The sequence below is a fragment of the Trypanosoma rangeli genome (genome assembly GCF_003719475.1).
Source record: "Trypanosoma rangeli strain AM80 chromosome Unknown Tra_15.4_contig_00251, whole genome shotgun sequence".
Lineage (NCBI taxonomy): Eukaryota > Euglenozoa > Kinetoplastea > Trypanosomatida > Trypanosomatidae > Trypanosoma > Trypanosoma rangeli.
In genome coordinates this window covers 16082-28850 of record NW_021705993.1, presented here as the reverse complement: position 1 = coordinate 28850, position 12769 = coordinate 16082, and the positions used below count along the sequence as shown (strand labels likewise).

At 44.2% G+C, this 12769-nt stretch overlaps 6 protein-coding genes across 6 annotated transcripts, besides 6 other annotated features; all 6 read right to left on the bottom strand.

The window, feature by feature from the left end:
- Positions 1-246: 246 nt before the first annotated feature.
- Positions 247-288: a sequence feature (GA-rich).
- A 98-nt stretch (positions 289-386) lies between these two features.
- TraAM80_06680 (mismatch repair protein) lies at positions 387-3428 on the bottom strand (the record flags this gene model as incomplete). Its single annotated transcript, XM_029383513.1, has 1 exon — positions 387-3428. One exon carries the CDS (start codon positions 3426-3428, stop codon positions 387-389), a length of 3042 nt encoding a protein of 1013 aa, XP_029236693.1.
- Positions 3429-4428: 1000 nt separating this feature from the next.
- On the bottom strand, positions 4429-5448 carry TraAM80_06679 (uncharacterized protein; the record flags this gene model as incomplete). The annotated part of the gene is made up of 1 exon (XM_029383512.1): positions 4429-5448. The coding sequence occupies one exon, from the start codon at positions 5446-5448 to the stop codon at positions 4429-4431; it is 1020 nt and encodes a 339-aa protein (XP_029236692.1).
- An 812-nt stretch (positions 5449-6260) lies between these two features.
- Positions 6261-6285: a microsatellite.
- A 441-nt stretch (positions 6286-6726) lies between these two features.
- Positions 6727-7215, bottom strand: TraAM80_06678 (putative brefeldin A-inhibited guanine nucleotide-exchange protein 1; the record flags this gene model as incomplete). The annotated part of the gene is made up of 1 exon (XM_029383511.1): positions 6727-7215. One exon carries the CDS (start codon positions 7213-7215, stop codon positions 6727-6729), a length of 489 nt encoding a protein of 162 aa, XP_029236691.1.
- A 368-nt stretch (positions 7216-7583) lies between these two features.
- On the bottom strand, positions 7584-8561 carry TraAM80_06677 (PIF1 helicase-like protein; the record flags this gene model as incomplete). Its single annotated transcript, XM_029383510.1, has 1 exon — positions 7584-8561. One exon carries the CDS (start codon positions 8559-8561, stop codon positions 7584-7586), a length of 978 nt encoding a protein of 325 aa, XP_029236690.1.
- Positions 8562-8600: 39 nt separating this feature from the next.
- Positions 8601-8641: a microsatellite.
- A 367-nt stretch (positions 8642-9008) lies between these two features.
- Positions 9009-10424, bottom strand: TraAM80_06676 (putative vacuolar protein sorting-associated protein 41; the record flags this gene model as incomplete). Its single annotated transcript, XM_029383509.1, has 1 exon — positions 9009-10424. The coding sequence occupies one exon, from the start codon at positions 10422-10424 to the stop codon at positions 9009-9011; it is 1416 nt and encodes a 471-aa protein (XP_029236689.1).
- On the bottom strand, positions 10421-12457 carry TraAM80_06675 (putative vacuolar protein sorting-associated protein 41; the record flags this gene model as incomplete). Its single annotated transcript, XM_029383508.1, has 1 exon — positions 10421-12457. The coding sequence occupies one exon, from the start codon at positions 12455-12457 to the stop codon at positions 10421-10423; it is 2037 nt and encodes a 678-aa protein (XP_029236688.1).
- A 27-nt stretch (positions 12458-12484) lies between these two features.
- Positions 12485-12536: a microsatellite.
- Positions 12537-12593: 57 nt separating this feature from the next.
- Positions 12594-12633: a microsatellite.
- A 46-nt stretch (positions 12634-12679) lies between these two features.
- Positions 12680-12769: a microsatellite.

Below are 12769 nucleotides of genomic sequence, written 5' to 3'. Positions count from 1 at the left end.
GTTTGTTTTTCACGAGTCATTCATTGAATTCTCCACGGAGTTCTGTATAGTACGCGTAAGTAAGTGTCCTACCAGAACAACAAATCGTAAAGTGGAAAGAAGAATAAATTAGAAACAATAGTCGCCTATCAAGGGAAAGCGACATTCGTCCTTGAATATGGCCTACTGACAATATCTCATGTGAGAGGGTGTGTCTGTGTGTGTTTTTTTTTGGTAGAATAATCAAGAGAGTTGCATACTATGCATTCTCTCTCGCTGACTCACTCTCTCACTCTGTCTGTCTCTGTCGTTGGCTCTATGTGTTTGTTCCAAACTTAAACCGTCTCTTGTGAGTATAATTCACCACACAGAGAGACACTGGGTTTATGTAAACGTGTCTGAGTGCCCTACGGCTTCTCTTTCTTCAGCAGCATTCCCGGATTGGCTAAATTAAGGAACCGTCGTATGGTGTGGATGTCTTTTTGCCAGTCATTCCAAGAGGCAAGCTCGTGTGACTTAAGGGCTGCCGTGTTTACCAAAGAAGAGGGAATACCAGCCAGTAGAGCCACCTCAACACCGTAGCTGCGTGTGCATATGCCAGAAACTAAACGGTAGAGAAATGTGATCGTCGGAACACGGTTGTTTTTGCCATCTGATAGGGCAAAATCCATGTACCCCAGCTGCACTATTGAGCCCTGATGCCGATGCGAAGACGAGGCGTTTACTTCATCCCCACCAACCTGTTCCTGCGCAAGAGCGTGGTAGTGTGTGGAAAATAGGAGAAGCGGAGAAACAGGAAGGCGTTGCTTTAACGAGGACAAAGTTGCGTGTGCAATGGCGTAACCATCATGCGTGGAGGTTCCACGCCCAAGTTCATCTACTAGGCACAAACTCCATTGGTCTGCATGCCAAAGGATATCAGCTGTTTCACTCAGTTCAACGTAGAGCGTACTCTGCCCCTTGTGAGAAGCATCACGCGCTCCAATACGTGTGAAGATACGGGACACCGTGGCAAGACGCATGCGTGTTCCAAAAATTGGTCCCCCCATTTGTGCAATGATGACGTTTACCGCGACAGTACGCATAAGCGTACTTTTCCCGGCCATGTTCGGGCCTGTCAGAACCAGAATACGCCCCTGTGCTGCATTGAGGTGAATACTGTTTGGTACTGAGTCTCTACTGAGGAAGGGATGGGTTAGTTCTTCTGCCTCCACGCTTGCCCCAGCCTTGTCATCCTCCACGATAGGCCACGCAAATGTCATTCCACAGTTCTGCAGGGATGCGAGACTCAAGAGACAATCAAAATATGAGAGTGCTTCTGTGGCACCGTACAAGAGTGGGAAATAGTTACACATATGCGATGCCACATTTCGTAGTACCAAAAGAAGGGCGTTTGATTTCATCACCTTTGCCTTCTTATGCGCCTCCACCAGAGGCTCAAGGGAGGTCACAGCATACTTGACACTCTTGCCACTCCGTGATCGCTCAAGAAACCCACTCAAAGCTGTTTTTGGCGCTGCACGAATTGGCACCTCCACAAGAAAGCGATCGTTGCCAATGACGCAGTAGTTGATCGCAGCACCTGCAAACACCTCTTCCTTCAGCCGATGTAGTTCCTCCTGTAATTTCGCCTCAATGGTATCGAGGCTATCCGTTGCTTCATCGTACGTGGGGGATGTTCCTCGAGAGGGAGCGATGACACCACTCGCAAGAGCTGCACTGCGGTCAAAACAGCTCCCAATAGAGTTCACCGCAGGAGCAGCGGAATCTATCTGCGCCCAGAGTTCCTTCAAGAGCAAAGGTGCTGCAGACATCCCCCTTTGAATCTCACGGGACCATTCCACCATGTCCTCAAACGCCTGCACGGTTGCAAGAATGATTTGAAACTGTTTCTTGTACTGAACAAGGGGATCAACAAAAGCCACCTGTGCATCGTTGTTGCTCTTCATGTCTGCTAGGCGCGAAAGATTGCGTTCAAAGTCCACATCCACAAGACCGGCAAAACGCATCTCAAATGTACCGCTCACGAGCCGCTCTCGCTTCACACCACAGCTGGGCTCACTCCCACACTTGTTCTCCTCTGTCACTGTAGGGGTTGTCGTTGTTGCACTCGTTGGAGTCGTGTTGTGTGCCGCTGCCCTTCCCGGCGTCACATCTGGCTCTCCACCCTCACCCCAAAGTTGGCCCAGTTTGTGCGCAACAATGAAGCGAACAGCCTCCTGTCGAGCTACAATGACACGGGAGGAAGCAGAGGGCCGCAAAATCCACGATCGCATGAGGCGTTTTCCTCCATTCGTACAACAGCGATTGAGAAGTTGATTCAGGGATCCACGTTCCCCGCCATCTCGAAGATTATTGACCAGTTCCAAATTACTCACCGTTGTGGCATCAAGTACGAGTCCGCGATCTTCTCGTCGTTCATGCCATAATATCGATGACGCGTGGGAAGATCCAGCTGCAGGGTTGCAAACAATGGTGGAGTTAGACGACGCATACGGAAGATGCAAGGTGTAGGGCTCCGCCTCTGAGAGTATGGGTACGGCGTGAAAAAGTTTTAATGTCTGAAAGTAATATTCCAAAAACTTTCGTGCATCTAAAGAAATGTCCACACCATCAGAGTTCTCGTTTGAAGATGAAAGGGCAGGAAGATCCACCAACTCCACACGAAATCCCTCGCTCTCTATCCAATTCACCAAGCGTTTGGCAAATACTGTCCCTCTCTCATTTCGCCTGGTATTTGCCAAGAAATGACGTGGAAAGATGATTTCACGTGGACGAAGCTGCTGCAAAAGAGCACACAGCATGAGCAACACCTCCTCCTCACGCACTGCGTCATTCCTCTCAGCGCCACAGGGGCAGTGATACACCACATGACGTGAGAGATCCACCGCCAAGCCATCCACAATGCCCTTCACCAAAGGGAAGAGAGCCAGTATAAAAACAGAGCCAGCACCGCTCACCATTGCAGGATCTGTCAAGGTGCCAGGTGTGAGAACTTCAACTAACTCGCGTTGTAGCACCTTTGCGCGTGGAGTCTTGGCAGGTAAATTATCCGCATCCTCTCTCATCTGTTCTACCCAGCCCACCTTGTAACCGCGGAAAACAAAGAGGCGCGCCCATTCACTGAAACTTTGCTCTGGAACCCCCGCAAGTCGCATCTTGCGACGGTTAGTAGATTCAGGCGACAACCTGAGCCCAAACTCCCGGTGGGCAATGATGGCGTCGTAACCGTAGAGCTCATAAAACTTTCCATTTTTGAAAAAAATTAGCGCATCAAAGTACTTTGCCTTGATCTGCCAGTACTGGCGCTCCGCGTTCGCCATGGCGTCAAGGTCCTTAGCAAGAATCACAATTGACGAGGGGGGCCTCATAGGATCTATTCCCGCCAAGAAAGAATAGATTTTCTCCATGCAATGGGTATCCGAAGAATCCGCCAAAGCGTCTTCCATTCTTGCAGGAGAAGCGCAACTCAAAACCTCAGTTAAAAGAAGAGAAGAGGAGGTGGCAAACTCCCTCGCGAGCTTTGGTATTGTCTTTTCTTCCCTCGCAATAGGAAGTGCTGTAATGTATTAATACCTGCGTGTATGTAAGAATGTATATATTTCCTCCCCTAATAGGTGTATGGGCGGCGGTGGGGAAAAGATGAGAATAAATTAAACTGCAGTCACCAGTCAGCAAACTCTCCTTCAATAACCTCCTTCTTCTTTTCCCTTCACTGGGGGGTGGAAGCCTCTTGACAGTAGTAGTACACACACACAAAAAAAAAAAGGCAGACAAAACCCCACAACACAAAAATGAAAGACAAGGAGGAGACGAAAGACAGAGAGAGCGCGAAATTAACTCAAGTTTACACGGCGAGCCGCGGACAAATGAGTAACAAAAAAAGACAACTATATGCTTACATGCATATCCGCTACATTAAGCCTGCATACACACACATGCATACAGATCGCACAACGTGCGAGACCAACCGAGTAAAAGAGGTAAGAAGTGAATGGGGTGGTCCCCTCAATGGACAATGCAACGCATTCCGCAACTTCCAAAAGGCGTGGCACACACTCACCGCGGGGCTGACATGAAGAGAGGCATGTGAGGAGTCTTCCCACCCAAAGCGAGATTAGCACCACTTCATCCCGTACCCGCTGCAGCAAAAAATAAAATAAAAAAAGTAAACGTCCTTTGACTGCCCACGTTGAAAACTCTTTCTATGCAAAAAAAAAAAACGGGGGAAGAAGAGAAATGCATCAGACTCACACACACACAAGGCCTGATTGCTACAAATGCGCATAAAAATTAAAAGTACAAAAAAGAAAAAGACAATAAGGGGCCAACCCGCAACGTTGATGTCCGTAAGGTTCCCCTCTCTTTTACTCGCCGTACTTGGTCTAAGTTTGTTATCGTCGCCCGCAAGGTATTTGGCTCGTTTGGAGTCATCCCTTTCCTCCTCAATCAACACCGCCGTCTCACCCTTGCAATGCCATTCTCACGAACAACGCAAAACTTGGGACCGTTGTAATGACCCCCGCTGTAGACGTTCCAGCCACTCGGGAACCACTCCTCAAACTGCTTGATGCTCGGGCACGTCGCAGGTTCATCGTAAAAGAAACAACCCTCCAGTGGAAGTAGCAGATGCGGAAAACGCGTGTAGACGGGATCGTAAAAGATCTCAACATGGGGCCCACTTTGGGGTTTCCCACTTTCCGACTCGTAAATCCAAAACATAGGTTTTCCATTCAAATCCTTCCTAAAATAATGCTCTCCGTTGTTGCAAAAGAGTTCCTCCACCCTGCTTCTGTCATTTGGGTAGACCGCAATGTCGACATCCGTATCCCATGGGATAATGGCACCTGCATGCCTCCGTGCTCCGAGAGCAGTGCCAGTTGAGAGAAAGTACGTTATGTTCGCGAATTTTAGTTTCCGTATCACCCACACAGTTGTCTCTCGAAGAGCCTTATGCTCCACGCAACATTTTCGATAAGGCCGTTGATTGGGATCTTTCACACCACGCTTAAGCAGGTACTTGTGCAAGGCGCATTCTGGGGTTACTGTATCACAGTCTGAGATGTCAACCTTGTCATATCGATTAAGTTTAGAACTGATCCATTTTTTGTTGATGCGGCGAGAGGCATTCTGCAAACTGCGAAGAAATTTTGGCGGCATAATACGTGAGTCAAATGAAAAGTACGGAGACGGTGGAATCTCGCTTAGCGGCACTAACGTCCCATCCTCATCTCCGCCCCCATAACCAGCCAAGAGTGTCTTTGCCCCCCGCTCCAGTGCACCTTCTCCGTTCAGCACATCCGCCTGTCGCTGAATGTGTGGCGCCATCGTTGTGGATGAAGGAGATGATGCATGCTCCAAGATTATAAGGGTTAGTAGCGGCACCAGTATTAGCAGAAAGCAGATGGCAAAGAACCTCCGAAGGATCCTGGTGAACAGGGGCGCCCTTTTCACCCCTTTTCCTCCCATCCTGCACAGAGGCTAAAAAAAAAAAAAACGGGTGCAGTAGAAACAGTACAAGAAATACACAAGCACAAGGAAAGATCCAGTGCCTAATGCAATACACACGGACACGTAAATAACTGTTAGATGCCGCTCCTTCACGCTTGCACACCAGAAATCAGCAGAAAAAGCAGAATGATAGAGAGGGGAGTGAATGAAACATCCACAAGAACACGCTCCAGAAAATTAAATAAATAAAAAAAACTAGGTTTCGTCACGCATTCCCAGAAATAGTTGTGTGATACCTTTGCCAGTTTCGACCGCCCAGACACAAACTCTTCACAAAGGCTTGGCATACCCTGGGTATAGTCAAAGTTTTTGAACCAGTCCATCAGTAGTTGGGGTTCACGCAGGGTGATTTCAAAAGAGGCTAAGGTCGCGGCTTTTTTACTCATAGGATGTGTTTTTGGAACTCACAATGGGAAGGAGTAGATCGAGAATAAATGTCACCACCTTAAAATTCAGGAGACTATGGTAATGCACCAGCACATGATAATGCATTTTGCGTATTACACAATGCAGCGCATTAAATCCTCTAACGCACAATTGCGTAGCAAGCTGAGAGAGACCTTTTCATGTAGAAAGGATTCAAAGAGATCACTGCCTGCAAATTCATCGCTTATCGCACCAATAAAATGAGCAAAAAAGTCCGCAGCTCAGTCTTTTACGGCGCCACTCCATTGAATCTGCGGGGGTGTGGAGACCAACTGCCTTGATGAAACAATCGCAAGTTTGTAAAAAAATTTCGTCACAGCCCTGGTGATAACTTACTGGCAGCCGTTGTTTTTGTTGTTATTGTTGCTGCTCTTTTCCACCGTATTCGCTTCATGAATGATGCCGGGACGCTATGCTATCTGTTAGGGGAGCCACAACTGCAACACTCGCTGACTTAACAAGGGAGCCACGTGTCTCCACAACGGACAGGCTCTCTTTGCACCCTACCGTGGGAGCCACACCGCGCATCATTGCGGCATTCATTGATGGGGCCTCCAGATTCGTCGTGGTGGCACACCTGCATAATGCCAGTAGGTGGGACAACACATGCGTGGAGAAGCACATTTCAAACACCCAATCCTACAATTGGTCCCACCTCCAGCTGTGCCCCAAACGCACTATGAAAACAGTCCAGTAGTTTTGACCGGTTGATTCATGCACTGTTAAGCATAAGTTACATAAGGCACTGAAGAACTAGAAGAGAAACCCCGTTCACTACCGAATGTCTGTGCCGCTTTACCGTGTTTGGTATCACATTGATGAGTGAAGCTGATGTCGTGGCGGCGACGTCGTTGAGTGATGACCCTCCCCCTCCCCCCCGTCAGGTGCAGTGGCACCCGTAGAGGTAAAGATACCCTTATTTTTCTTCTCTGGCAGAGGCACCTGTGTCAGGTCGTACACCATATGCTCCGCAAACAAGTGAAGCCGCAAAAAGCACATGATGTCATCCAACGCCAAAGAAAGAAATACATGCTCTTCGTATGCCACATGACTCCCATTCTCTAGAGGATAAACAAACAGGTTTGCTGTGACATCCGCTACACATGTTTTGTCTGGCACACCCCAGGAATACAGACAGACATCGCGAAAGAGTGTGTGGTTCCCTCTGCACAATAAAGTAATACCGGCAGCCACCTGCAGAACGATTTCACTTATGGTATAAAAAATCCCCCGAAAAAGAACACAAAGTAGGAGAGAGAAAGTCGCCCATAAAAAAACACAACAAATAATTCGGCACATAAAAAATTACTACTATTACTAGTACCACGTTTATTCTGTCTTAGCAAAATTACATTAAGAAGTACATCCCCCTTTTCGTTTCGGCTGTTTCCCGTACTGGCATTGCCTCCTTACATACACGATACTTGTTATACATGAGGACATAAAAGAAAAACATGAGAAAACATAAAGAAAGAAAGATGGCACCTCTGACGGAAGCTTGAGCAAAATCATCCCGTAATCTCCCGTTCTGTCGTGTGTGATACGAGGGTCTACTTGTGAACCTCCTTGCATGTAATGGTATGCTACAGCCCAAAAAAAAAAAAATCCGGCCAAAAAGCAGAAGGTACCACCCCCGACAGTACTGATAATAATAATAGGACTTCCTTTCAACACTCTGGTCGCTCCCGACAGTCAAAAGTGTGGAATCCATAAAGCTCGAGTAGCACCTTATCTGCGTCGTTGGCGCGCTTCTTCAAGCACGACTCCCTCTCAGCCATTCCTTGGGACACCTTGGAAAGTGCCTCCACAAAATCTGGAAGCAACGTGTACGCCTCCACAACATCAATCAACCATTCTTCCGCGTCAGTGAGACGGGGGTTGCCGAACGTGGCACAGCGCACACCATGGCATGCCCCTCGCTCTAACCAACGGTCCAGAAACCAACCAAAATGACCGGGTTGCCCACCCATGCCAATCCCAATTTTGTCACTATGAGGATGAGCATCAAAACAATACATGAAATTTGAGTTTACAGACGATCTTGCACGATAAATCACACCGCCATCCTTGTTAGAAAATAAGAAGCAGTTTTCACCACCAAAAAAGGCTCTATCTTGGTTGACAGGTCGATGAGTAATACCTTGTGTGTCATGTCCTTCGCGGGCTGCACGTCGAGCAGCTGCAGAACGATTCTTATCTTGTTTTTCTCGCGCGGCAACTGTCTGCCAAGATTCCATAGAAAAGCCACCAAAAACATTTGCTGAATCACAGGCCCTGATGACTATCAAGGTTGGACCCTTGTCCACTAACCCTTGGACAAGCTTTTGAAATGAGCGTCCATGAATCTGACTATTGTAGAGTAAATGCCACTGGGGTTGCCGAGGAGAAACCGGCCAGCAACTCGATGGAAGGGCATTGGCAATGATTACGCTAAGCGACTCTGGTAAAATGCAATGTAACTCTTCGCCAAAGGCAAACCCTAAAAGACGCGGTGCAGGACGGGCCATATCATGTAAGGACAAACAGTTTTCATTTGGCATAGTTGAGGAGGTCAAAACCTGTGAAGAGGCGGGCATGTTCTCCTCTTCCCTCCCTTGCACCTCCTCCTTGCCTGGCTCCTCCTTAACAAATTGAGTTTGGCCCATATGCCCACCGCAGTCCTAACTGGCAAACTTCACCTGTACTAGCATACACAAAGACATAGACATACGCACATGCACAAAGAGACACAGGCGTCAGAAATTTAAAAAAAAAACGCGACACGAAATGGCAATGCAACAAAAGCCGTAGAACTAGCATGTTTTCCAACACCACTTTCAGATTGAAGATACAAAAATGTTCGATAGTCCCCGCCCCCCAACAGTCACTTCTTGAACAAAAGTTCTACACGCCACAGGTAACTCCAATGTTATGCCATCAACGTAAGAAATCATACACGGTTTGTTTGTTTTTTTATTCTTTGAATGTGAGGATTTCTTCACTAAGTACGAACCCATTCCCAAGGTAAACTATATATATATATTACTTCCTCTAGCTCCAACGCTGTCACACATGACTCGAATAACTTCAAGGTAATATAGAAAACTCCCCAGCTAAACGGTTCCGCCATGATAACGTTGCACACGTTTCAGAGAAGTAAATACAGGTATTTTTCCCAAGTGTAAGGTGCACCAGCAATTCCTCTCACCAACGCTGTCCAACCTGGCATAATAACGACTAAAGACATTATCGTCTTCCCTCTTGGCAAAAAGATAAAATGAGTTAACTGATTTTCGAAATTCACGGTTCACCTCCCGACAAAATTCTCGGTCATGTGGAGCCAAAAAAGAAAGAATTCGATAAATTTCTATCTCCGGCAATAATCTAATTGGATTAGAAGTACCTAGCGACCTATTTGTATAATACTCAATATAATCCATTTTGGAGGTATTTTCCTCACTATTCCTGGATTTTCCATTCCGGTGATTGATCTTGGTTTCACGCTTTTTGTACTGTGTAAAGGAAGGTGAGATACAACCAGTATGAAAGACAGCCCCAGAACTATTTACCATATATTCCCCCAAAATAATTTGACCACATGAACTGCACAACGCCCCTGGTATACAACGCGCCCCCCTGCACTTTTGTTGCCGCAAATGACTAAGTGAAATGTAATTATCTACAGAGATAGAATCTAAAGAGGACTTCAAAACACGTTTAAAGCATGATTTGCCTTGAAGTACTCTTTTCAAACGAGGACCACCATGAGAAACATGGAGGCGGTTTGGTGTAGGAATGGACTGCAAAAAACTTTTCATATCCACAAAATCACTAGCTGCGTCCAAAAAATCACCAATAAGAATGGGGGATTGAATCACATTCGTCATAACCAAGTTCAAAAGCCGAGTATCATCACGGTGATCCTTAATGTATTCCATTGCAAGAGGTACACTTTTGATGCATCGAATAGCCATGCAAACAGCCTCAATATCATTCCCAGTTTTTCCAACAATATAAACAAGTTCTCGAAACATCTTTCGCTTTTCAACAAATTGAGCAAGTTTCTTCAAATTTAATTCACTCACCTGAGGATGTTGAATAAAGGTCAAGAGTTTATCTGGAGCATACTCCGAGTAGAGCTCTGCCATAAGTGAATGATATGCCCGTGTTGCTAAAGGAGACAATCTTGTAAGAGCATCCAATACATTTAAAAGTTGCACAGGCTGGTCTTTCAATTGATCAACAATAGTTTCTAATATGTCTTTAAGAAAATCAGCACGAACAGAATCAACCAGGTAGCGTCCAAATTCTTCACGATAATAAATAAGAATCGGAGTCAAAAAAACGGTATTACCACCAGAGTCCTTCAACCGAATAAATTCCTCAACAATATTATGACTAGTCAATAGATCCCATAAATGAATAATATCGGGAGGTGGAAATTCACGTAAGGGCTGACTACGCAAGATATCTCCCTCAAATACTTCATAACTTCGTGGACGTTGAGCTCCTATAAATGGAAGCATCATAACAAAATACTCCATATAACCTTTTGCAGCATCCATATATTTTTATTTTTAAAACAAATATGAAGATAGCTCCTAAGTAGGTAATTTACGTCGTCATCAAAGTAAAGCTCGCTTACAGCATTTTGCCATTCCACAAAGGTTAACGTTTCAATTTGACATGATAATTGTAAATCACAAGCTTCTTGTTTCTTAAACGAAAGACGTGCAAGAATACCAGACAAAACTGTTTTTGCACTATATGACATAAGCGGCCAGTGCTGTAAAAGCGAATTCAAGTCATAACTCCCATACTTTACAAGTTGAAGTAAAAAACCTGTATTTATAGTTTCATCGGAATAATTTGGGTTATACACTCTCGCTAGACATCCAATATGTTTTTGCAAACCAAATCGAAAAACCCATTGGTCCCACATAACATCATGTTTCGGAATACATTTTTCAATCAATTCTGCACAAAGGTCAAACTTTTTCTCCACAAAACACTGAGGCAGAATGGAAGAAATAACTTCAGAGATGGATAATTTGTGGCATCGTTCGGGGTATTCTTCTATGTAATAAATAATTTGCTTATATCGACGTGACATAAACAATCTATACAAGTTTAGATCACACCTTCCATCACACTGAGTACAAATAATACTTTTGCTACCCACATTATCATACCCATACAAACGCAAACATCGTGCACATGAACATTTTCGGCAAACAATCGAATGACACAATAGACACTCACAAAACTGTAAACTAAACAAAGCTCCCAAACCACAAATAGCACATACTGAACCTCGTTTCTTCTTGTCCTTCATAGCATTATTTTCAGGCTTAAATTCCCATAGAGAAACACGAAATCCAGCCAAAATTGAACCGTAATCTGAAAAAAACATATTGGTAGTTGAAATCGTATCACATCGAGAATGCGACTGCGAAATATTTATCGCTTGCACAGATTCACCAAATTTTTTTAAACTTTCTAACAAACCCATATAAAATGCGGCATCATCTTTCAGTTCCTCAACAATATCCAAAATTGGACGTAAACATATGGTATGAAGTGTATTTTTGGCAACAAACATACCAAATCGCGGTCTTGAGTAAAGTTTATCGTTGGGTACAAGGGTGGCATCAAGAGAAATGTTTGCAAAAGAATAACTACCATATGATTCCGTCTCCAATGATGATTGGACGTATGAACCAGTTCTATAGTCATAAAACTCCAAACCAAACAAGCCTCCAACGCAAACCCATGGTCCAACAGAAAAAACACATGCAGGTAATGAACTAGTAAAGACTGGAAATCTAAGAGTTTCCGTAAAGACATCACCCACTTGCACAAACAAAACCAGATAATACGCAAAATAAAGATTACAACCTTCAAAAAAAACTACAAAACTTTTTTTTCCATTATTAGCATCTGACATCTTATCACTTGGTAAAAAGCACTCGGGCAACGGAATTGCATAATGTGCTGGAGTTGTATGTGAACCCAAAGAAAGCATATATGTACCATCAACACCGTAAATATGTAACATACGTTCTCCGGAGCAACACAAACAATCCGGTGTTACCCAGTTACATGCACTAATATTTGCCACCTTAAAGCGGCTAAGCAAAAATTTACCATTTCTAGTATAAATAAAAACGGATACATCAGATGCCTCCAATACGGAAATACATGCACCCTCCCTCACAATAACAACGTCGAAGTCCGTCACTACAGCATCAATCACTGGTAATATTGCTTGAAATAAAATCATTCTTTCTCTCTTCAAGCTGGTCGAATAAAGTTTACCGTCACTCAAGATGAAAGTGGCATCAAGTGCAGAAATATGCCTCAATTTTCTTGCTGGTGTCCTTAAGTTGACCGCATAAATGTATTCAATTTCAATGATGCTGTTATCAATTGCCAAAAGAAATAAATCAGTAGTTCCATGGCAAGCCACCAATACACTATTCGCATCAACGGTACATAAACTTAGAACATTTTGAATTCCTGCGGCTTGTTGCCGCGAGCACTCCGCTATTGGAATATTCATCTACAAAAAAAAAATATCGCAAATTAAAAACAAGAAAAACAAAGAATTAAAAAACAAAAGAAAGAATGAAACAAACAAAAAGTAAACCGGAACCATCATTTTGAAACCTTCGGCTCCACCCTCAATAATTTTACGTAAAAGCAAAAAAAAAAACAATTACAAATAAAGATTAAAAAGCAGCTAATAGCAGATCCGTCCGAACTAACATATATATTAAAACAAAATAGTAATAATAATAATAATAACAGTAATAATAATAATATTAACAGTAATAATAATAATAATAATAACAGCAATAATAATAATAATAAT